The sequence below is a fragment of the Acanthopagrus latus genome, chromosome 10, assembly GCF_904848185.1.
Source record: "Acanthopagrus latus isolate v.2019 chromosome 10, fAcaLat1.1, whole genome shotgun sequence".
NCBI lineage: Eukaryota > Metazoa > Chordata > Actinopteri > Spariformes > Sparidae > Acanthopagrus > Acanthopagrus latus.
Window position 1 is genome coordinate 15,488,206 of NC_051048.1, and position 21,716 is coordinate 15,509,921.

A 21,716-nucleotide genomic window follows, 5' to 3' on the forward strand; every position below is an offset into this window, starting at 1 on the left:
AGTATGGAGACCAAATTCAGAAAGTGTTCCATGTCTACATTTGATATACTATATACCTATATTTATGTTTGGCTGCTGCTACAAGTCAAACAGTTCTACTGTTAAAGTGTATCATATGTAGTTCATATTATTGACCACGTGCACATTTAAGGCCTATATTTATTTTTGCTTGCAACATTAGATGACAAGCGTTTTTCTATTTTCATTTTCATTTTTCAGGAATTAATATGTAGTATTTTTGTGACATGCCATGTTGAAATTTTTCAAAAGGGTTCTTGATAAAAAGAAAAAAAAATGAGAAGGTTGCTGAGTTCAAAATGTAGTCATAGATTGATCTTTCAATGTGTTCATTTCTATATGCATCATTAACTGGAAATGAAATGAAAAGACCTACATCAGTAAGATTTTGATCGTATCACGCAACCTTCGTCTGGCCACAATCGAAATGACGACCCGTTGCTATAGATAGACATGAAAGTTCCTGGGAGGGATGCGAAGGTCACCACGGCACGGTAGCTGCAGAGCAGTGCTTTAACTCTGAAACCTCAACAAAAACGAAAAATAAACACACACACACACACCAAGACCTGTGACATCTGGCTGAAAAAAAACAGCACTATTTCTGTTTTCACGTCTCGGTGTAGTTTCTCCGAGAACACATACCGCTGCTCGCATCTCATGAATACAACAGGGAAGGAAGCAGAGTGGCCTTGGAGTCTGTTATAGCCACACAGTAAGAGCCATTATTAATGATAGGAGTCATCTACATCTGAGTTGAATGCATTTCTCTGTGAGAAAAGGGGCATCTGTTTCACTTCCACGTGTAGCCAAGGCTACTTTTAACTGTCTAGTCTGGCACCGTGGCACAGGCTGTGCTGGTCTTGATGACCAAACCATCTTGCCATAGTCGAATACACATTCATCATCATCACCGACAGGATCTCTCAGTTGTAACCCAGGGAACAGTTCTCCCTCTCAGGAGACTTCAGATTCCGGTTTATCCTTAATAAGCTTCCCCTTCTGCCTTTCTTTAAGCATTTTCCCCACAGTGTGATTTCTGACAGTGTTTCATATAGCTGTGAAGCCGCAGATTGGATGTTAGGGAGCACACAGTGTGAGAGCTTTGGTGTTATCCCCGGTTGCCTGGTGACGACCATCCAGGGCCATCGATCAGGCAGATTAGGGGTGGGCTGGGGCGCACCCCGGATAAAGGGAAGTTGACAGGTGCCTGGTCTATCCTGGCCACGCAGAGTCTGCAGTGTGCTGCTGGTTTTAGTGGGCAGTGAAAATGTCACATCCTCATCCTCGGCCAGAAGCAGACACATTCTCAGAACAGTTCTGTTCATGTTCTCTAACTTGCAAAGGGGAAAACTGGTTCACTACCACTGTACGCACCTTCTTTAATTTGAAAAGAACTTCATTTACTGCAAAAACTGCACACGCACTGTATAAGCAAGGGCTACTTTCATAAAAGTAGATCTGTTGATTATTTTTTTCAGATTTCAACATTTACATTTTTAAACAATAAAGTGTGTTCAAGCATCTTAGAGAATACTACTGCATATGTGAAAACTTCATTTAAAGCCTTTTGGAGTTATGGAAGTCAGTTGCCAAACTGCATTGTGGGTAATGTAGGCACGATGCTTCAAAAAGCAGTCCACTGAACAAGCACTGCACCTCTGCTGTTCTGTGTATAAGAAAAAAAAAAGCAGTGCTTCAGCCAAGTAACAGTCAATAACAACACATAGCAAATGGTTGACATTTTAAATTCAATAAAACAATCACAGCTGATTATCAAAATTGTCAATTAATTTTGCTCCAGCAAATGAATGATGTTGATAAACAAAAATCACGGCGGCGAGCACGCCCAACACATTCATTAGCATTTGCTCGCACGCAGCAACACGTCCCAATACAATTCATAAATATTTATTAAAAGTGAGTACATAATTTTGGGTGTGCGTGCCTGTTTCTTGTCTAAATCACATCAGGGTGCTCAGTGCGCCCACCAACAAAGCACACACACACACACACACACACACACACACACACTGAAGGAAACTGGCTGTATAAATCAGCACCTTTTCATGAATTACAATTGACGCAAGAACTGATTGATGATAAGACACTGACAAACACGCACTTAATGATATCCATCCCGCTATTGATATTGCCATAATGGGCTCATTTCCATGCTAGTTAATACCCTGAGCCAATGCACCGTCACCATACAGCTATTGATTTAGTCTCATTCTCTCCCCACTGGCATTTGGGGAAAACAAGTTTGATTGATGCTTTCAGATGCGGATGCATTTATTCGCCATGATTAGCAGCGAGGCAGGTATTGAAATCGCACACACTCTGGTCATTGTGCCGCAGACAAACATGCTTAAAGGGTTTTATCTGCAGCATTTTTAGCTGGGGATAGCGCTCTGTGACTGACAGTGGTCATTAGGAAGGAAAAGTCAGGGGATTATTGCAGTTCAGAGTAAAATGCCATCTGTAGCCACCGTGAGGTCAAAACAATTTGTACAAAACTTTGATTTATGACCATAAACTTGTAAAATTACAAACAAAAAAAAATCTACAAAAAGAAAAATAACCTGCATTTTTTTTTTACCATGAGGATGTACACAAACAGAATGTTAGCATCAAAGTCCAGTGTGAAGGATGGTTTTGTTAGGTGATGTGGTTGCAGATTGCAACCAACTGACAAACTGTTTGGTGGGTCCCTTCTGGGTAACTATAGGAAATATGCTGGACTCCATTAATGCGGACCCGCTCCCTCTGTAGACATAAAAGCATCATTCTAAGAGCCCTGGAACACAGTGATGGTTGATATAGTCTTAGTCTTTTTGTCCAAGACACAGGCAACATGAGTTATGTGATGTCTGTTTGGTGTGCCTGGGTCCTAAGGTAACAAAAACACAGCAATTCTTAGTTTTAGGTGATTAGACGCTAATGACAATTTAGCAGACCAAAGCAACTTACAGTAAATCATATTCATCCACTGATGGCTCAGGCGCAGTTCGGGGTTCAGTATCTTGCCCAAGGACACTTCGACATGCAGACCACGGCAATGGAACCAGCAACCTTCCGATAACAAGCTGCTGGCTCTACCCCTGAGCCACAGCCGCCCACATGATTATACATTTTTCGGCCCAAATTTTAAGCATTATTATTTATATGAAGCAATAATAAATCAGTCACACATTTAGCATGTGATGGTGTGCTGTTGATGTTGATGTCTGAAAAATCCATTTTACATTTTTAAAATGCAGTTTGGTTTTAGGCCGGCAACTATATATATATATATATATATATATATATATACTGTATATATATATATATATATATATATATATATATATATATATATATATATATATATATATATATATATACTGTATATATATATATATATATATATATATATATATATATATATATATATATACTGTATATATATATATATATATATATATATATATATATATATATATATATATACTGTATATATATATATATATATATATATATATATATATATATATATATCCTCTTTCTGGCTATGACAGGCCATGTGGATAGAATTACAAGACCATAAAAACACATACAGATACCACTTTTTCATATTATGCGCACAGCAGCCTTATCTCGAGCCCAACACCCCTTAGTTTGTTTCAGGAAGTTGTAGCAAGGGTGTCGCATGATGGGACAGATATAGTTCTCCAGAGGGGCCTACCGAGCGGCTGGTGGCAGGCTCTATTTACAGACTGCAGGGTACTCAGAGCAGGAAGGGGAACATTTCCTTTTCCCTGGACACGCAGAATGCCACATCGGTGGGGGGGCACCGGCTGCAAACTGAGATTAGCAGCTATAGTCGCTCCTTGGGGAGGGAGGGGGGAGGCAGAGGGAAGAGAGGGAGAATGGGAGATAAAGAGGGGGACTGGGAGACAGGAAGAGGCAGTGTGTGCGCTACCTCGCTTCAGCCCAGTCAAACATGGAAAGGGATAGTTGGATAAAGATGGAAAATATCAAATAGGGTGGGACAGCAAAGACCAAAGGAAAACAAAAAAAATCCAGATTGAATCTCTTTATAAAGCAAGTGGGAGCAGCCCTACTGAAACTGTACGTGAAGGAGGCAAGCAGTATTTTTTCATGTTGTGCACAAGTTGGGGGGGAAAAAAAAACTGTGCACATTTCGCAATGTCTTGCTGGGAGTCACAGCAGCTGGCAGGGTGTAATGTTTCATTACGTCCTCCAAAATAAAAAAAAAAGTCACGCATCCTGTTTCACATCTGGCACACTCTTGAAATCTCAACCTTCCGACTTCAAATGAAAAGTGCAACATGTGAGACAGAAAGGGCACGGCTGCAGATCCCATGCGCCGTTCCAGTATCTGCCCCCGAACACGACAATGTATCATTGTGTCAGGCTGTTGTTGCTGCTTTGTTTTCAGGCTTCCTGCTCAAACTTCTGTCCTTTTTTTTTTTTTTTTCTTTTGCGCAGATGTGAAAGTTCGCTTCATAACAAATACCGGAAGGGTGTGTTGGTATGCGTGTGTGTGAAATGTGGCGGGTGTACGCGCAGGTCTGCGTTTTTTTGTTTAACCTCTTCACAAACGCGTATGGAGTGGGTTTCAGTTTTCTTTGACAATCCGAAGTTTTTTGAGCGTAGTAAAACAAAAAAAAAAACTCATCATTGCATATTGTTTGGTTTTGTCACATTTTTTCTCGCTCCTTTTTTTTTTTGTCACTCTGACAGTTATCTCCCTGACAAACACATAACTTCCTTCTCAAACTGTGTGATGAGTGGAAGATGAGACCACATGGTGTATTGTGTAGAAAGAGCCTACGTGGCAAATCGAACGAGAGCGCTCGTCTCTCGCCGAGAGAAGGCCCGGGCTTACGCGGGACATCAGGATGCCTTTTTTCTGCTTCTTCTGTCATGCTGAAGTCAGGAGCTTCGCTTCCTGTTGTTACAGTTTTTCATCTCGGGTGAACACGTTTCATCCAGTGGCATCACGGTAACCTTAAACATCCACCTTTGCAAGAAGGAAAGACACGATTTAAGGGAACATTAATGAATAGCTGGACAAGCTCCTTCCTCCAAAACTCAAAGACATATGTTTATATGCATTCTTGTCAAGTTAGATGAGAAGACTAGCATCATTCTCATATCTATACAACATAGAGCCAGCAGCTGATCAGTCTAGCTTTGTAAAAAAAACTGGAAATAAGGATCAGTTAGCCAGCTCTGTCCAAAGATAAGGCAGCACCTCTAAGGCTCATCAGTGTGTGTAATCAGTATAAGGACCAAGTGTTGAAACCAATTCTTGGCTTGGGACCAGTGACTTCCACACCTGGCAAACCTGTTTCAAGTCTTTCTGATAAGGTAAGCTGGCTGCAGCTTCAAATGAGAGTAGTATCGATCTTCTCATCTGATGCTTTGCAAGAAATTGAAAGAGCATATTTTCATCAGATCTTGAATTATTCCCTTAAACTCATGCCTCTTCTCCTGTGCAGTTAGTTAAAAAAACACACACACACACACACAACAACAACAAAAAACAGTAAACCAATGGACACTCAGGGTCTACACTGAGGCATTCTCCAAAGGAGTTTCAGCTAGAAATCCCCAGTGCAGATGCGAGTCGGTTCCACTGCCTGAGGGCACCGAAAGCCCACCCTCTCTGCAGAAACACGGAGGTAAGGCTGCTTAGCTGCAGGAAAACATCCGCCCCAAAAAAAAGAGGAAAAAAAAAGGAAAGAAAAAAAAGCCACTGCATAGGCTCAGACACCAAGTGATGCTGAATCCTTCATTTCACGGAAATTCAGGTCTTCTAAGACAGGCCCGTGGTTTGCAGAACGGGGCGCACACTGTTCATCAGGGGACCAATTTGTTTTGTGCAGCGTTCATCTGCTTCATTTCCTCCTGCCTGTCAGGGTTGCGCTCACCGAGCTGTACAGTGGTTTTACACAGCAGCCTTCCTAGTTTTGTATTCTGTGTGAACCCTAGGAGTTTCACATTCGGCCCTGCAGGCCGTTTGAACAGTGTCAGTTCTTCTGGCTAGTTCCTGTTTATGTATTCCCTCCCCCCCCCCCCAAAAAAAAGAAACAGCTTGCATCCCTGGGCAGACCACAAGCCCCACAATTTCCTGTCATCATAACACACCTTTCTTTGTGCGCACCGAAAAACAGTGGAGAAATGAACGCGCTTTTCTGATTGCAGGTGCATGACAACACAGACGTTGAGACATACGTTTCAATTCCCTTACTTGAAATTGAGGCACGCCTAACATCCGCGGCCCATAAGGATTCCCCGCCAACTGAAAATCTCAAGTAAATCACAGCAATGTAATCACCATCACCGCTAATTCACTGCCTTTAGTAATTACTATAAGAGCGAAGACTCGGCAGCCAGTGGGCTTTCGATCCGCCCTCACTGGAGGCTCATCCAACTGCTGTGTTTCGCCCTGACTGATTTCATTCCAGCCACAGCTTGATTTATACCTCCTCAGGTCCGACACTTTCCCTCACCAGCTACCATCCCCATCCTGCATCTCCTACTCCTCTCGCTGCTGCTGCTGCTGCTGCTGCTGCTGCCTCCTCGGTTCTGTGTTTCAGCCATGCCTTTAAAGGTGAGGGGAGCAGAGTGCAGTGACAAGGCTGAGATTTTACATGGTCCGTGCCCTTTCATGGGAGCTGGAGAAGGGCGACGGAGGGGCAGGAAGACGCAAGGAGGGGACGGAGAAGGAGCAGAGATGATATTTACGTTTGGAAATTGTGAAACGGAGTTGGCGAAGGTTCGAGCGCAATCCGAACACACCCTTCACCCGTTCCGAGATCGTCACATCCAGGCACAGTTCGATCTTTTGTTATCTCTGCGAACAAGGTTACGCTTTCACCCGTGTTCATTTGCTTGTTTGTTTGTCGGTCGGTTGCTTAGTTGAAAAAAAAAAAAAAACCAACTACTGAACGGATTACCATGAAACTTGGATCGAGGATGGGTCTCAGCTCAGAACAGACCCCGTTAATTTTTAGTGCGGATCTGGATAAAGGGACAGATCCAGGATGTTTTCTCACTTTCTTCAACATGGGGAGATAGAGTGTGTGTTTTTATATTTTCTAAAAGTAAAACCAAGCTTGATGTTGCACACCTCTAAATTCTCTTTACTGGTGTTTAAATAAGCTGAAAAAAAAACACTCCCAACACAGTTCAGAAGGAAACTTCTCCAGTTTTAATGAATGACAAATATGCCTGGTGTGATTGTAGTACAGGGATTGCAGGGGGGGATAGATTGGATCAGCTAATGAAAAGTGCGATAGAGGCAGAAAGTGCATCGGACCGCGCACCCGGGTGATGGCGAACATCCAGCGAACGGGTCTGGCTGAGCTGCCGCTCTCGTCCGCTCTCTGTAATTACAGAGTTCTGTTTCCCTCTTCCTCACTATGTCCCTCTGTGTTGCCTTCGTTTTATTCCTTCCTCTTCTCCTCCTCCTCCTCCTCCTCCTCCTCCTCGTCCACTCAGATTTCCTTGGTCCTTTGACGTAAAGCAGCAGCAGCAGAGGCACACAATAGATCCAATTATGGCTGGCTTTCCTGATAAGTGCAACAACACTGCTGCAGGTTGAGGTGGAGGAGGTGGCTGGAACCGATGCTAAATACCAAGGGTGGCCGCTCCAGAGGGCCTGAAGTAATTGCACTGCGGCAGGGAAGGAGAGAAAGGAGAAATAGAGATGCAGAGGATTTTTTTTTTTTCTTATCTCTTCCACTTGATTATTACCCCAATGCTGGAGGCTCTCTGAATCCTTGAAAACCACTCTTTGCGAAGCGCTGTATCTTTCGAGTCGAGCGCCACTTCAAATGTTGTGCACGTGAGGTCACAGAAGGCCACGGGTTGCTTTGAGGTAACTGGTGACATAAGGAAAGCCGTGGTCGGACAAAACGGACCTTTGTTGACAGATCTGTCCGTGTGGGCACTGCACATGTCAAGGCTGATGTTGGTGGCTGCCTCATTTGCATCCTCTCAAGCAGATGCCAATCTGTATGAACAAGCGCACACAAAGCGAGCCTGTCCGACATTCAAAATAGGGACGGTTAATCAGCAACGCACAAGCTCCGGCCAAAGCAGCAGCACTGAAAAAAAAAAAAAAAAAAAAAAACACTAAAGTGACTTTTGTGCCTCCAACAAGGATGTGCCGGGCTGCCACAGTGAATCTGCTAAGACTTTCAAATTTCCAGAGAGGCAGCCAGCCACGGCTTACAAGTCAAATCCCACCGCTCTGACACCAAAAACATGGGGCGGATAAGGCAGGGGGGTTGAAGTCGGCGAGGATGCTGCAGCACAAGTAATCAGCAGCCCCGACACTCAAAGATGCCTCCTAATCCCTGCTGCTCTGGGGGCGGTGGGAGAAAATCACCTTGAATCACTGCAGTCAGACAGCTGCAGCCTGTCTGAGAGAGCAGGTAATGAGGGGGCTGACTGAACAGAAACAAAGCTGGGGGGGGTAAGTGTGAACTCTCGCTTGTTTAACTCTGCAGCCGGGGCCGAGCTGGGCTGTGGCCTCGACTCTGTTATTCTCCAGTCGTTGAAGGAGTCTCATCATCACAAACGCATTGATTGGGTATTAGAGGAGCTGCTCGGGCGGGGTGGGGGGGGGTCGTTGACAGTCAGTGTCAGTGCCGTTTGATGAATCCCTCAGCAAGCCATCAGGCACGATACCATGAAAGTGGATTTGAAGGGAGATGTTCCAATCGAGCTTTGGCGTCCCTTCCTCCCCCCCGTCCTCTTGCCAGAGGGGTCAAGCCATAACTTTGCATGTCACCAGACTTTTGTTTACCATCATTCTCACAGAAAGCAGATTAAAGACCCTGCCACTCCCTCAGTCTAATTTTAGGAACAGGCGTTCCTCCATCCGCCTCTGCTACGCTTGGCGATGCTCCTCTTCCTGAAAATGACTGTGTGCACAGGCCCGTTGATTCTATTAGTTCAACTAGTAGATATCTGACAGCTGTAGCTGCAACCCCTGTCTCCTACAAGCCTAAGCAGCACAGCTGGGAGTGCTTCTTTTTTTTTTTTTTTTTTTGGTTCCAACACAAAGTAAAAAAGCGCATTCATGACACACTAATGAGTCAACACGAGATTTTGACATTGCTGTGGTTGATGGTGCAACCAGGCAAGTCCTCGCCTGATCTTATCTGCTGTTGCAACACAACAGAGCGTTCTGACACTGATGTAACTGCTCCTGGAGTAATCCAGGCACAAAACATCACTGGGTGTCCATGCTTAAAAAATAAAAAAATATATATATATATATCCATTAGAGCTCAAGTTGCCTCAGTTTTTGTACTAACATTCAAGTTATGACACATGTCTTACCTTTAGAGTCTGAAGGGTCCCATGCTCTGAGAAGAAGAGGCTACAGTGATTTGTGGATGGGGAGCACTGAGATGAAAAAAGCGTTACATCACCAGCACCCGCCGAACTCTGAACGCCTCTGCTCGCCTTCGGAGTGGGGATCACCAGGTCATGCGGAGAGCAGAGCGGATGATCGAAGCCCAGAAGAAAGTCATCACACTCGGATCCTGCCCTTCGGAGTTGATGCTCGCGGTCCACCCGAATGAGCTATGCGGGTAATTTCTCTTACGGCACATTAACCCCGCGATGCGCACAAGTCCCCGTCGCGGCGCGCTCGGTGTTGCGGGAGCAGCTGAGCTCAGTCATCTGGTCGCAGCTGGACCGCGTGCCAGCCTTCTGCTCGCGCTCCAGCTGTGCGGCTCACAATCACACACTGCAGAGCCACAGTCCCGCCTATTGGTAGTATCACAGCAACACCACATGTCCACATGCTTCTTGTGCGCGCGCTGCTTACGTACCGGCACAGGCAACATCAACAATCCCTGCGTCATTAAAGCGTGTCGGCAATCAAAAGACAGCCTCAGACCTCAGACATGTCTGCACTTCTACTATCGTGCTGCCTTCAAGTACACTTCATAAACTTCCAAAGAAATTGAGATTAAAGTGAAGATTGCGTTTTCGGTTAGTTCACGTGCGGCGGTGAACGAATGGAGACTGGATGCATTTTATTCTGACTGAACATAATTGGTACATTTTTTTTAATTTATTTTAATTGTCAGTGTCATACATATGTTGCACATACAGTTCACATACCTGTTGCTACAACATTTGGTTCCGCCCCCCTTCTCGACGTCACATGCTGCGTTCGCGCGATGCGGGATGAAGTAGGTGATAGCCGTAAACATTAAAATCCAGGATTGATTGCCAAGGTAATTCAAGCATGGCAGCAACCTAAATGTTTGGCTGTATTTGAATGCGACAACTCTCGACTGTGTCCGTCTCTTTTAGATACTTTAGATTTTTGTCCCTTGGTTTTCATGAATAACGAGAGCTTGTTGAATTCTACAAAAGCAATTCACTGTGTTTGACAAAGATATAACTCAGAGTATCACAGTAGAATGTTAAAATGATTTCCCCGATCAAATCTATATTGATAAGACGCAGTGATCGACCAGTACCTTGATTTTTTTTTTTTTTTTTTTAGAATCAAGTGGATTAAAAATGTATGCTAAATAAGAAAATACGCAGGCTAAGTAAATAATGGTGTCACCTGGTCAGCACAGTTCTGTCCTGTAGTCTATTAAATTCTGGCAGTTATGCAACAGGCGCGCTTAAGTTGTAATTGCGATATTTCCGACAGCATATGAAGGCAGCAACCCCAGTACCAGGAAGACGAACAGGTCCTGAAACGGTAGGTGCTGTTCATTTACTGTAGGCTTTTTAGAAATGAAGTTGGAAGTCGATCGTGGTGGAAAAAGAGAGAAAGGTGTAAGAAAACGAAAAGAATCAGTCAAATGTATCGAGTTAAACGCCTTCTGCTCCCACAGAGTTATGTGTGAGGAGTCGTTCTAGTTGTCAAAATAGCGTATCCCATACATCACACTCATTATTGGCTACTGATCATTTCTGTGTCTTTCTCTATGATTAAAAAAAAAAAAAAAAAAAAAAAAAAAACCTTTACATATTTTGTAGTCTAAACAATAGCCAGGAAAAATGCTGCTGCAGGATATCTCAAATGATTATGACTGACGTAATTAAAAGTAGATATGTCACCATACAACTGTCAAAGCTTATAGACACATTGGATTTTTATTTGAAAAAAAATATGTTTTCACCACATGTTAAACGGGGATACAAGCACATCAGTGAAGGTCAACTCTTCATGAAGTTCCAAGACACCAAATTTATATGGATTTGTTATCTGATTTATGTGAGAATTCATGTGTTCTTCATGTTTGTTTCATGTTTTGAAATGCACAAAAAGACCTGATGGTGCAATCCTTTTTCCACACCAGTCTGGACAATCCACGGGTTTTCCCCCCACACCTTGTTGACTCACTCCCAATATAGTAGCGGGAGGAAGGGGCCACGAAAGGAGGAAATCCGTTCATCCCAGGCAACAGCCCCAGCATCTGTTTACCAGAATGGACAGCCAAGAGGTGGGGGATTTACTGGAGGAGTGTCTGAGAGCAGTGGCGGCCGCTCCACGGTCCACCCAGCCTGCAGAGGCAGAGAAGCTGAGCTGCCTCAGCTGCAGAGGTCAGACACGAGATGGTGCTGTGTGTTCACTTTTCATTCGGGGGCCTGGAGGCAGACAGATTTGGATTTTTTTTTTTAAGAGATTTGGTGGTGGAATTTCACTCGCATGAGATCGGCGCATATGGTCTGTGTTGAGAACAAGGGACAAAGGCTTTTTTTTTTTTCCATTAATACAAAATGGAGGTGATTTTTCTTTTCTTTAACCCAGTCCCTGTGCTTTCCCAGTGCCCACATGCAAAATGCCTCATCCAAATGAAGGAAGGGCAGGAAAAATTGAGCACCAAAAAGAAAAAAATCTGCGCACTTTTTGTTTTGATTTTGACATGAATTGTGTCCTGCTATAAGAAATTCTAAGAAATATGCAACACCTAAAACTGTCCAAAACTAAATCATAAGGTGATTCTGTATGTGGAAAGTTAGTCCCACCCTCATTATTTGAAACCCCGTACTCAGAATTTTTGTAAATTACGTTGTCGAGTAAAAGGAATTTGCTTGCAGTTGAAAGCAACAAGTGGTTAGATAAGAGTAAAATAGCTTTTCCTGAATGAAGCAGATACTGTCCTTGTCAAGCCTTGACTAAAAGTTATTCCCTCCTGCAACAAAAGGTTTAATACAAATCTCCCTTTTTAATTCAGACTCGCTGTGTGCAGAGCTGGCCTCTCTCCTGCAGGAGGCAATGGAAATGAAGTGGCCCTTTGTGCCGGAGAAGTGGCAGTACAAGCAGTCAGTCAGTGCCAGCGACAAGACCAACCTCAGTGACCTCATCAGCAAGCACCTATCCCAGCTGCTGGTAATACCGCACACCTGATTAAAGGTTTCCTTGTGGCATTACGCATATATACTTAATATTTTTACTGCATCGGCAGGCTGTTCTTAAAGCTTCCATCGTGGCTCAGGAGGCACGCTCGGCACTGGCGGTGGTCTTCTTAGTCGACCGCTTCCTGTACTGGAAGGACGAGTCCAGCCGGCTGCTGAAGATCACCAAGCTGCTCCACAGACGCCACCCTGACACCCCTGTGGCCCCCCAGCTGGTCATACGTCAGGCCAGAGTCTACCTTAATTCCGGTACAGTGGTAGAGAAGTTGGGTTGAGTGTATGGGGCTCTTGATGACACGTCATTACCATTATTATCTTTGTGGTTGCGCTGTATAAATGCGAATGGATGAGTGGATTACACCTCATGAATCGTCCCAGTCGTTGTTTAGGGCAATAGTTATGAGTAATTGTTATATTATTGTTGTTTATTAGCGTCTACAGGGTGAATTAAATGTGAACATTATAATCTTCTTCTCTACAGGCAAACTCCAGAAGGCAGAATACATACTGAGCAGTCTCATTAACAGCAGTGGGGCCACAGGTAGGACTCATTAATTGGCTTCAGTGATTTTAGGGAGAATCCACCAGTTGGTTTGCCAACTGCACCAAAGTTCACCAAAGCAGTCTCCCATGGATGTGATGTTCAATTTACTGCCAAATTGTCCACAATTCACTGTCCACAATATTGTTTTGGGGAAATATCAAAAGTCTGTGATCTTTAAATTTAAGAAGACAAATGTGTTGTGTTTATGTTTTTGTTCAGTGTAATTCATTTTAATCTGATTAAGGCTTTGTCCCCTAAAATAGGTTGTTGGGTGTACCACTCTGAAAGCGACAGGGCCCTCGTGCAGGCCGTCAGTGTCCAAGTGCGCGGAATGGTTTTGCAGAAGCTGGGTAAGACCTTTTTGCTGAACGAAACGAGACAATCTACTCCGCCGATACACGGAGATTATGGTCGATTTGTGTTCTCGTTACAGGCCTGTGGCTACAGGCTGCAGAGTTAATCTGGGCCTCCCTGGTTGGCTACTATGCACTTCCTCAGCCTGATAAAAAGGTAACCCACGCAACCACAATACAGCTGACACACTTTACGAGCCTGTGAACGTGTAAATCCCCGTTTACGCACTGCTCTACATGGCTGTTTATTTTATAGGGCATTGGAACCTCTCTGGGCATACTGGCCAACATATTGGTGTCTATGAATGATGAGGACTTTCACGCTTTTAGGACTAATCCAGATATTGATTTGGTAAGTCCAAATGATATAATGTTTTTTTTTTTTAATCTTATTGTCTTCATATAATTTTCTGTTCCTTGCCTGATTGTTGGAGCAGTCTTTACTCGGGGACAGGAGTCACCGTCTTCTTTCAGCAGCCCAGGCAGCAAAGATGGCGGTTGTATACAGCCAGTACACTTCCCTCTACGTGCTGACCAATGTGGTGAGTTGCTCAGGCGAAGATTTGCACATGTCTAGAGCTTCACAGCAAAACAGCACCCTCCTGGACAGGTGAAGTAGATTGGGACATTAAGGAACAAACCAAAAAAAAAAAAAAAAGAAACACAAAATGACTCCATCCAGCTCATCCAGCATAATAAGTCTTCGGAAAGTCTTGAAAGACATTATTTACGCCCTCAACTCGTGTCCAAGCTCGTGCACACCAACACTTTGGGCAAGGCAGCTACTGTGAAAATTTCAGCTTGGAAAAGGTCGTAAATAACATATTTTCAAATCACTTTGGGTTCTTGCCGCTGCTGCAAAGTTGGTTTATGCCGCAGGAGCTGCATGGAGCCATTTTATCAATTCTTTTGTTGTTGTTGGTTTTTTTTTTCCATTTTAAACCAATTCTAACCATGACAGAATGCCAAATTAGCTATTAGCAGTATGTAGAGACTGCCACTGGATTCCCTGGATTCTTAAGAATGGTTTTTAAGTTCTGGAGTCACAAACATCTTTTTTTATTATTTCTAATCAGATTCATACACATTCATTCACAAGTGTAAGTCACAATGAATCTTCCCATCCTTATGTGTTCAGATTTTAGCTATGAATCAAACTGTGCAAACTTTATTGCAAACTGCAGCTCATGCATCATGTGCCTTCCCTTCAGCTCAGAGGTCCCAGAGGCGCAAATGAATAAACTCTGACTTCTTTCCTCTCCCAGGCGACTCAGGGGACGTGCTTGTTATCGTACAGTTTCTCAGCGGGGTGCCCCGCCACTCAAAGGCAGCACTTCCTCCTGCAGGCCAGAGAGGCGTTTGCAATCGGCCTGCTCACCAAAGCAGAGGGCGAGTCGGTCACCAGCAAGCAGGAGCTTCACACCTTCCTCAAGGCTGCCTATTCCCTCGCTGTCGCTCACAAATGGCTCGGCGCTCCTCAGGAGGCCGTGGCGCAGGCAACTCAAGCTTGCCAAAAAGCGTTGGCGAATTTCTACCAGTATGATGCGGACACCCATGACAGGGACAGCCTCTGCGCTGAAATCATGCACCTGCTCACCCGAGTCAAGCTCTTGCTGCAGGTGGTGCCTTTCCCTAATTCAGACAAGGGGTCTTTTATCCCTGACAGCTACAGAAATATCGAAGACCCATCGGTAAACTTCACCCTGGAAGGTTTCGCCAAGGTGATGCAGAGATTCCAAAAGTATCACGCGTCGTTCTGTGAGGCAACCGGCACCAACTGTAAGGGCACAAAAGACGAGATGGATGGGGCAAGGCTTTGTATAACCGCACTCGGGACCACCATCGGTACGCTCCACACGGAGTGCAGCACTGAGGCTTGCAAAGTGTCCAAAGGTGCACCCAAAGGAGAGGAAGCACAGCAGAAAGGTTTGAAGTCGTCTGCTGTGCACCCACCTCAAAAGTCTGACCTGTGTACCACTCTAGAAAGCACAGACAACCTTGGCTCATCTTGGCAGAACGTCTCCTTGAGTGGTTCGGTGTCTCCCAGGCCCAGCAGCAGCGGCTACACGGGAAATATGGCCGTGGAACATGGAGCAATCAACCAGAACTGTCTGACCACTGAGGTAGATGATGATAGGCCAGACAGCATGACACAGTCTGCTAACAAAAACAAGAAGTGGAACTTGCAAGGACCTGATTTTGGTGTCAATTCCCATACCTCCCAGACATCTGCAATACCTGCCGCTTCCTCCTCCAGTGCGAGTATTGATTTGCAGAAGTTCGAAGTGATACAAGCTGGAATAGAGACGGAGATGGGAACTGAGGAGGAGTGGGTGACTGATGACGTTGCTGTGCCGCTGAAACCATCGGCAGCTGAAGGAGCGGCGCAATCCTTGTCCCAGCTAGCTCTCAAAATATCCTCAAGCTCCCTCAGTGACAGTTTCGGTTCCCAGTCCTCCTGGGGGAAAATCTCCGCTGACCTCACATCCCCCACAAGCAGAAAACCACAGAGAAACAGCCCGTTTAAAGCAGGAACTGGAATCCAAAGCGGCACGTCGACCGAGTCTGATGAAAGCTTCTTCCTCATGGAAACGCTTGATACTGAAAGCAGCGAATCAGCTGATGGTCCCACACACAAAATCCAAACGCCTGGATCGCAATTCAGAGCCTCGTCAAAGCCACGACCTCTGGAGAGCCTTCATGTTGATCCGAATATGGGCACAGAACTCGACTCAGTGTCTGTGAAACCCGCCTCCAAGAGCGTTTCCCACTTTGTCCCAGAACAGTGTGCTTCCACTGAAACCTCCACCAAGAGTTCATTTGAGATGCTGGAGAGCGGACACCAACTCGGCGAAGTCACTTCGACGGAGAAAGTCAACGTCCCTCAGGAGAGGAACCCGTTGTGCTACAGCTGCCTGCAGCAGAGCTTTTTAGCTGGTGTCGTCCCTGAGAAACAGTATTTGCTGTCACAGCAGGACTACCAAGCCTTACTAGCTGGAGTTTGCCATAAGTGTCTGCTGAGGAGACTGCAAAGTGATGAGAAACAATTCAAACTCAGAAAGCACAGCACTGCCTACAGTAAGTCTGAATCACCGTTGTTGTTTATTTCAAAGTCCTCATCATCAGCACAGCCTCTTAGCCACAACAGCAGCGTGACTCTAGTAAAAAAAAAAAGAACAACGTCTGTCAGCCCACCACATTGATCCAGACCAAAATAACGCAACAACCCTCGCACGAGTTTTCATTTTGCGCCATTCTACGACTAGAAACACGAAGCTGACGTTACCCAATGGTGCAGCTAAGCCGCTCAGTGACATCACATGAGGCAATATGTATCATGTTGCACACAAGACAAGTAAACACACTCCAGTGTGTACAATTGGTGGAGATACCGTTAACCCCTTTACCCTTGATTGAAACTAGCTGTTAATTTCATAATGTCATCCCCCATCAGGTGCCCTTCACTTGAAGTTCTCAAAGGTCACAGGGCTGTGGACAGCCAGGGAGACCTGCGTTTACATTGGCGAGCCGATGGGGATGCAGGGCAAGCAGAGAAAGGCGATATGGGTACTGTTTTTACATCAGGAGGAAAGGTTGAGCAGGTGAGGGGGGGGGGCTGCGCAGTTCGAGGCACATCCTGAACACAATGACTTATTAGTCTCACGTTAACTGTGCATGTTTCTTCAGCTATGTGGGGAAAGATTACTTGGAGCCGAAGGAGATCCAGTTTCACCTGAAAGATGTGGAGAGACAGATGACAGCCCAGTACTACGTGACCGAATTCAACAAGCGGCTTTACGACAGGGAAGTCATGGCTCAGATCTTCTTCATTCCCTCGGAAGCTCTACTGGTGAGGCCAGTTCATAAAAAAACAAGAAAAGGAACACGCCAAACCTGAAATAACAGTGGATATAATAACTGAATTTAATACTTTAACTACGGTAAAGATAGCAGATGTGACAGTTAGATGAACTTGACTTCATTCATAAATAGTACTTTAATAAGACCCCATACACATACATACATAACTTCAGAAGCAGAAGAGTGCAGGATAGCTGGAAGCAGTCTAAAATAAAACCTCAGTACACCCTCCAGTTGTTAGTTGAGGGCTAGAGATGGAATCTCAATACAGTTGCAGAGACAATATTTTGTTGGGTATGAGTCTAGAATGTACTCTGAGCTTTAAAAAGGGAAATTGAGAAGTTTCGGTACATCAATTGTCTCTGCTCTTCTCTAAATGAATTGGACCAAAAGAAGAAAAAAAAAGAGAGAACTTCCAATTTGTTGATACCTCAGCTGAGTATTTTACTTGCCATCATGTTCTAACACCACATTTAGTTACACGTAGAAACATAGTCAGGTCAGATCAGAAGAAAATTATACTACAGAGATGCACATAACTGTATCTTGTTTGCTGTACGTGTTAATAGATTTTGAATGGAAATGAGATCGTGGGCTGTGTAACAGTGGAGCCCTACATGCTTGGAGACTTTGTCAAACTGACCAACAACACTGGAAAGAAGGACAAGAGTTTCCAGGCTACAGACTACGGCCTTGCCTTTGGACACTTCACCTACCTGTTGTCTGGCCGGGAAGAGGTCGTCGTTGACCTACAAGGTGTGTCTGTGTGACTTGGTCACTGAAATCCCTGATAGTGGTGACATGTTTTTATCTTTAAAATGTTCTATTTTTTTTTTTTTTTCCACAGGGTGGGTGACAGCCAATGGCAAAGGTCTGACCTACCTCACTGACCCCCAGATTCACTCCACCAAGACTCCCAAAGGCCCCTCCAATTTCGCCGCCAAAGGCCTAAGGTTATTTTTTGAGGAGCAACACGGGCCAGAGTGCAATAGCATTTGCCAGCTGCTCAAACTAGAACCAGTGGGTAGACAGACACACGCTCTGCCCACTTGAAACCTTTGAGGAGATGCCTATTTTCAGTTTTTTTGATTATGAAAATTGGATGTTGAAAATAAAGTGAAAGATGTATAAATGTTATTTCTGCTTATGCAGGTTTCTAAAAATGAACATATTTTAGCCTAAATGCCTGAATCATTGTTTTGTTATTATCTACACACTATGTCTTTGAAGTACTTCTTGTGTAAACTCAGCAGTACAGCGTTCACAAATGGTAGCTGATGGTTGTATGAAAAAAAAAATATATATATATATATATATAGAGAAAAAAAAGATGAAATCAACAAAATCATGTGTAGAGTTTATAGCTACATTATATCTCTGGTGCTTAATATTAAAATGATGAACTTGGATGAAATAATATCTTTTCCACAGCTTTTTCTCAAAAGAAATTATGTCATTCCTGAAAAACGAACTTTGTGTGACTAAAAGAGTTGCGAGCTAAACTGTATGTGAGTTGCCTACTGCAATTAAAATAATCAAATACTTAATAACACATTGTTATCCTTCAGTGTCTCTTCACTATGCGACTGGATTGCTGTCGAACTGGACCGGCAGTGTGGGAATCACCTGACGCTGCGACAATTAAATGTCACGCGGGAAAGCTCCTCATTTATGCCAAATGTCCATCATTAGCAAAGACGTGACTTTCAAAATGTTTTGCAAATTCAAAAAAAACAAAAAAAACAAAACATGTAGCCGTCTTCATTCAAACATCATGCGGCTGTGACGGAATTGTTGCAAGTGGATGCAATAAAGCAGATGCTGTAAAATCTATGAATACAAGGTCATACGACTGAATGTTAACCAACCACTGCTCAGCCAGTCAGGTGACTGTTGCTTAACTTTGGGTCAGTTAACCTTTCAATGTACAAAGGGGTTTGCCATTGACAAACAGTTGCTCAAATGTCCCATTACATCACAATTAGAGTTTGACAACAAAGGTGTGTTCCTTTTTATCGTAAAATCTATCCAAGTGGTGCATGGTTTATCAGGAATAGGGGGTAAAAAATAAAAATAAAAAAACAGATTAATGTAGCGGCAGTGTTTTACTGAGTGACATAACGAACATGTATACTGCTGAGTACACACCTCCGCCTCACATGACAGTGACCTCATTCACGCAGCTGCCGCACGCCTCCTCTCCAGTCGGCCCAAAATCCAGTTCTGTGTTTGTAGGCAACCTCCTTTTGTGATCACAAACAACATTCTTCACCCCTGACCGACTGTACACAGACCTCACAGCCATCACTTGCACTTAATGAAAAAGGGAATTTTTTTCTGAACACATGTCACTAAATACACTGTGTCATGTATTTTAGGTTATATGTTCTTTTTTTCTGGTTGGGAAATTATGGTGGTCTTAAACACTTGCATGTGACCTTTTGTACAAGCAAAACATTAACCAGCCAATAGGTGTAAAGAAAGTAGAACAGGCATGATTTGTCACTGTTACTGCCTCTAATGGCCCTTTATCTTGATGTGGGCCTGATAACAGAGGGTTCTCGCTCTTGACTTTCATGAGATTGATGGGGTTAAAGAAAAAACCTGGAGGCAGGATTTTCTCCCGGAGCGTCAGGGGTCTGTGTTTATAAGGAAGTGCCTCCACTCTCCAGCACCAGAGGGTTTGTTGCTGCTTGAGATCGGGAGCGTGGAAGCCTAAAACATGAAAGTCTTAGCGGCATTAGCTTGCATTCTGGCATGCTGCCTGGCCCAGGCACCTCACCCATGCAGTAAGTAAAATAACAGACACAGATCTGATTGTGGCTGTACGAATAGATTTCTCAATTGTTTCTTGGTTCATGTATGCTTTTGAAATTCTAAAGAGTTGTCGTACTGGCAATGTTTTGTTGAGTGATAACACTTTCATCATTTCTTAACGCAGAAATGCCTCCTCTTCTGACCGGGGCCCTCACCATAGTGAGTATTTACCGCGCGTTAGTGGTGTGTGTGTTACCTGGTACCTGTGGTTTCAGCACACTGACAAAATGGAAATTACAATGCCCGAAAGAGGGAGATGTAAACCGACTCAAATTATCTTTCTCCAGTCCACACAGACTCAGAAGCTGTGGGCCTACGCCAATTATGAGTATGATGCATTCGGAAGGCGCCTGCGACTCACCGAGATGGGCAACTACGAGAATAAGACGTTCACCATCGATTATCTTCTACACTACAGAGAGGTGACCAAAGCAATGACACCCCACATACTCATTTTGGATCGTAGTTGCTCCTGATCAGGTGCGAGAAGAGCATGACAGTGGCGTAGAAGCAGGGATCTACTTTGAAAGAACTCCATCTGGACTATTAAGTGCACACTCAAGTTGTAATGTTCGAACACAAACTGAGGAGTGTTCTGATTCTGAGATGTTAAAAGACAACAGAATAGATTAAATTGGCAATTTATTTGTACACAGCGATTTTTTTATATCATGTAGAAGTGAGAAAATAATCAATTGGTCCTCCTCGTTCCCTGACTTTCATCCATCAGGCTGCCATTTATGAGATTGACACCAAAACTCGGACATGCAAGAAAATGCCTCTGAAAGATGACTTCCAGCCGTGGCAAATCCCCGAAAATTCATCCCTGGTGGGCCAGGCTGTTGTGGGCAGCTCCTCTGGACCTGGACAGGGACTTCTGGTCAACACTTGGATATCAATTGCGCCACAAGGTGCGGGTCTGAGATCATGCAGATCATTAGAACTCTGTTCACCCTCCTCGTGTTGCTGACACATTCATTTTCATGTCGGATCCCACAGGAAAGTACATCAGCACAGTCACTGAATTCGGATGCATTCCTGTCAACACAGTGTTCCACGATGGCCAGCTTGGATGGACGGTGACAAGGTGAGTTAACATTAACATCCACGCCGTAAAAATGACTCCTTGACGTTCGACTGACTTTTGAAAATCAGAAATATTCGCATCCCGAAAAGTGATCATTGTGTCACTGTCTTTATGTACGCCAGCTTCTTCAACAACGTCATTGGGATCACAGACCCCAACAAGCTCAACCTTCCAGACTTTTGCCAGGGTGCAGAGATCGAGACCGGCAGTGAAGACGAGCCAGACAGCTTCCTCAAGTTGTTCCATAAAAAGCAGTGAGGGCCTCCTTTAGCTTATGCTCCAGCAAGTTGCGCTACAGAATCATAGCTTTGTCATGTTCTGTGTGTCACCTTTATTCCTGCTAAGAGCATCATTTCAAGCATCCTGGACTTTGCATCTCAGGCGAAAAAGTTGCACCTACAATTTTTGTGTTGGCAATAGATTAAAAACATCTTCTGTTTTCTGTTTGTCATGTTCATCAATAAAAATCCAAGAATACTAAACAAATGCACATGTTTCACCTTGTCTCGTGTTCACACTGACAGCGAACATCTTCCTTTTGTAATATGAGGGGATGCTTGACAGTAATTTAAGCGTTGAATTTGAACTTATTCGGCCTTTTGATTAAAAAGCAAGA

General features: G+C 44.1%; 3 protein-coding genes across 7 annotated transcripts in view; 2 read left to right on the forward strand and 1 right to left on the reverse strand.

Moving 5' to 3' along the window:
- LOC119027385 (RAS guanyl-releasing protein 2-like) overlaps positions 1 to 9,902 on the reverse strand; it is a 41,296-nt gene extending 31,394 nt beyond the window's left edge. The window contains exon 1 of one of the 3 annotated variants that reach the window (XM_037112541.1): positions 9,385 to 9,902. The gene's annotated coding sequence lies outside the window, so the exon portion shown is untranslated. The remainder of the gene's footprint in view (positions 1 to 9,384) is intronic. The other 2 variants (XM_037112542.1, XM_037112540.1) reach the window with 2 other exon arrangements.
- Positions 9,903 to 10,624: 722 nt separating this feature from the next.
- alpk1 (alpha-kinase 1) lies at positions 10,625 to 18,743 on the forward strand. 3 transcript variants are annotated; one of them, XM_037111595.1, is made up of 15 exons: positions 10,625 to 10,774; positions 11,379 to 11,522; positions 12,019 to 12,026; positions 12,258 to 12,412; positions 12,489 to 12,687; positions 12,920 to 12,979; positions 13,246 to 13,332; positions 13,416 to 13,492; positions 13,592 to 13,687; positions 13,773 to 13,877; positions 14,601 to 16,413; positions 16,790 to 16,937; positions 17,023 to 17,185; positions 17,766 to 17,952; positions 18,044 to 18,743. In XM_037111595.1, the coding sequence occupies exons 4-15, from the start codon at positions 12,299 to 12,301 to the stop codon at positions 18,247 to 18,249; spliced, it is 3,255 nt and encodes a 1,084-aa protein (XP_036967490.1). In that variant the 5' UTR covers positions 10,625 to 10,774; positions 11,379 to 11,522; positions 12,019 to 12,026; positions 12,258 to 12,298; the 3' UTR covers positions 18,250 to 18,743. The 3 variants fall into 3 exon arrangements, with proteins under 3 accessions (XP_036967490.1, XP_036967489.1, XP_036967491.1); XM_037111594.1 differs by lacking the exon at positions 12,019 to 12,026 and having other exon boundaries at positions 11,379 to 11,622; XM_037111596.1 differs by lacking the exon at positions 12,019 to 12,026.
- Positions 18,744 to 19,836: 1,093 nt separating this feature from the next.
- LOC119026931 (ependymin-1-like) lies at positions 19,837 to 21,588 on the forward strand. Its single transcript, XM_037111604.1, has 6 exons — positions 19,837 to 19,985; positions 20,138 to 20,172; positions 20,301 to 20,435; positions 20,744 to 20,924; positions 21,013 to 21,100; positions 21,223 to 21,588. Exons 1-6 carry the CDS (start codon positions 19,919 to 19,921, stop codon positions 21,356 to 21,358), a joined length of 642 nt encoding a protein of 213 aa, XP_036967499.1. The 5' UTR covers positions 19,837 to 19,918; the 3' UTR covers positions 21,359 to 21,588.
- Positions 21,589 to 21,716: the final 128 nt, after the last annotated feature.

Excerpts from the sequence above, each read along its gene's own strand:
- alpk1 (XM_037111594.1), top strand. The coding sequence starts at position 11,508 with ATGGACAGCCAAGAGGTGGGGGATTTACTGGAGGAGTGTCTGAGAGCA. Across the intron at positions 13,333-13,415 it reads AATGGTTTTGCAGAAGCTGG|GCCTGTGGCTACAGGCTGCA; the intron begins GTAAGACCTTTT and ends TTCTCGTTACAG. Across the intron at positions 13,493-13,591 it reads TTCCTCAGCCTGATAAAAAG|GGCATTGGAACCTCTCTGGG; the intron begins GTAACCCACGCA and ends TTTATTTTATAG.
- LOC119026931 (XM_037111604.1), top strand. The coding sequence starts at position 19,919 with ATGAAAGTCTTAGCGGCATTAGCTTGCATTCTGGCATGCTGCCTGGCC. Across the intron at positions 20,436-20,743 it reads ATCTTCTACACTACAGAGAG|GCTGCCATTTATGAGATTGA; the intron begins GTGACCAAAGCA and ends TTCATCCATCAG. Across the intron at positions 21,101-21,222 it reads CTTGGATGGACGGTGACAAG|CTTCTTCAACAACGTCATTG; the intron begins GTGAGTTAACAT and ends TATGTACGCCAG.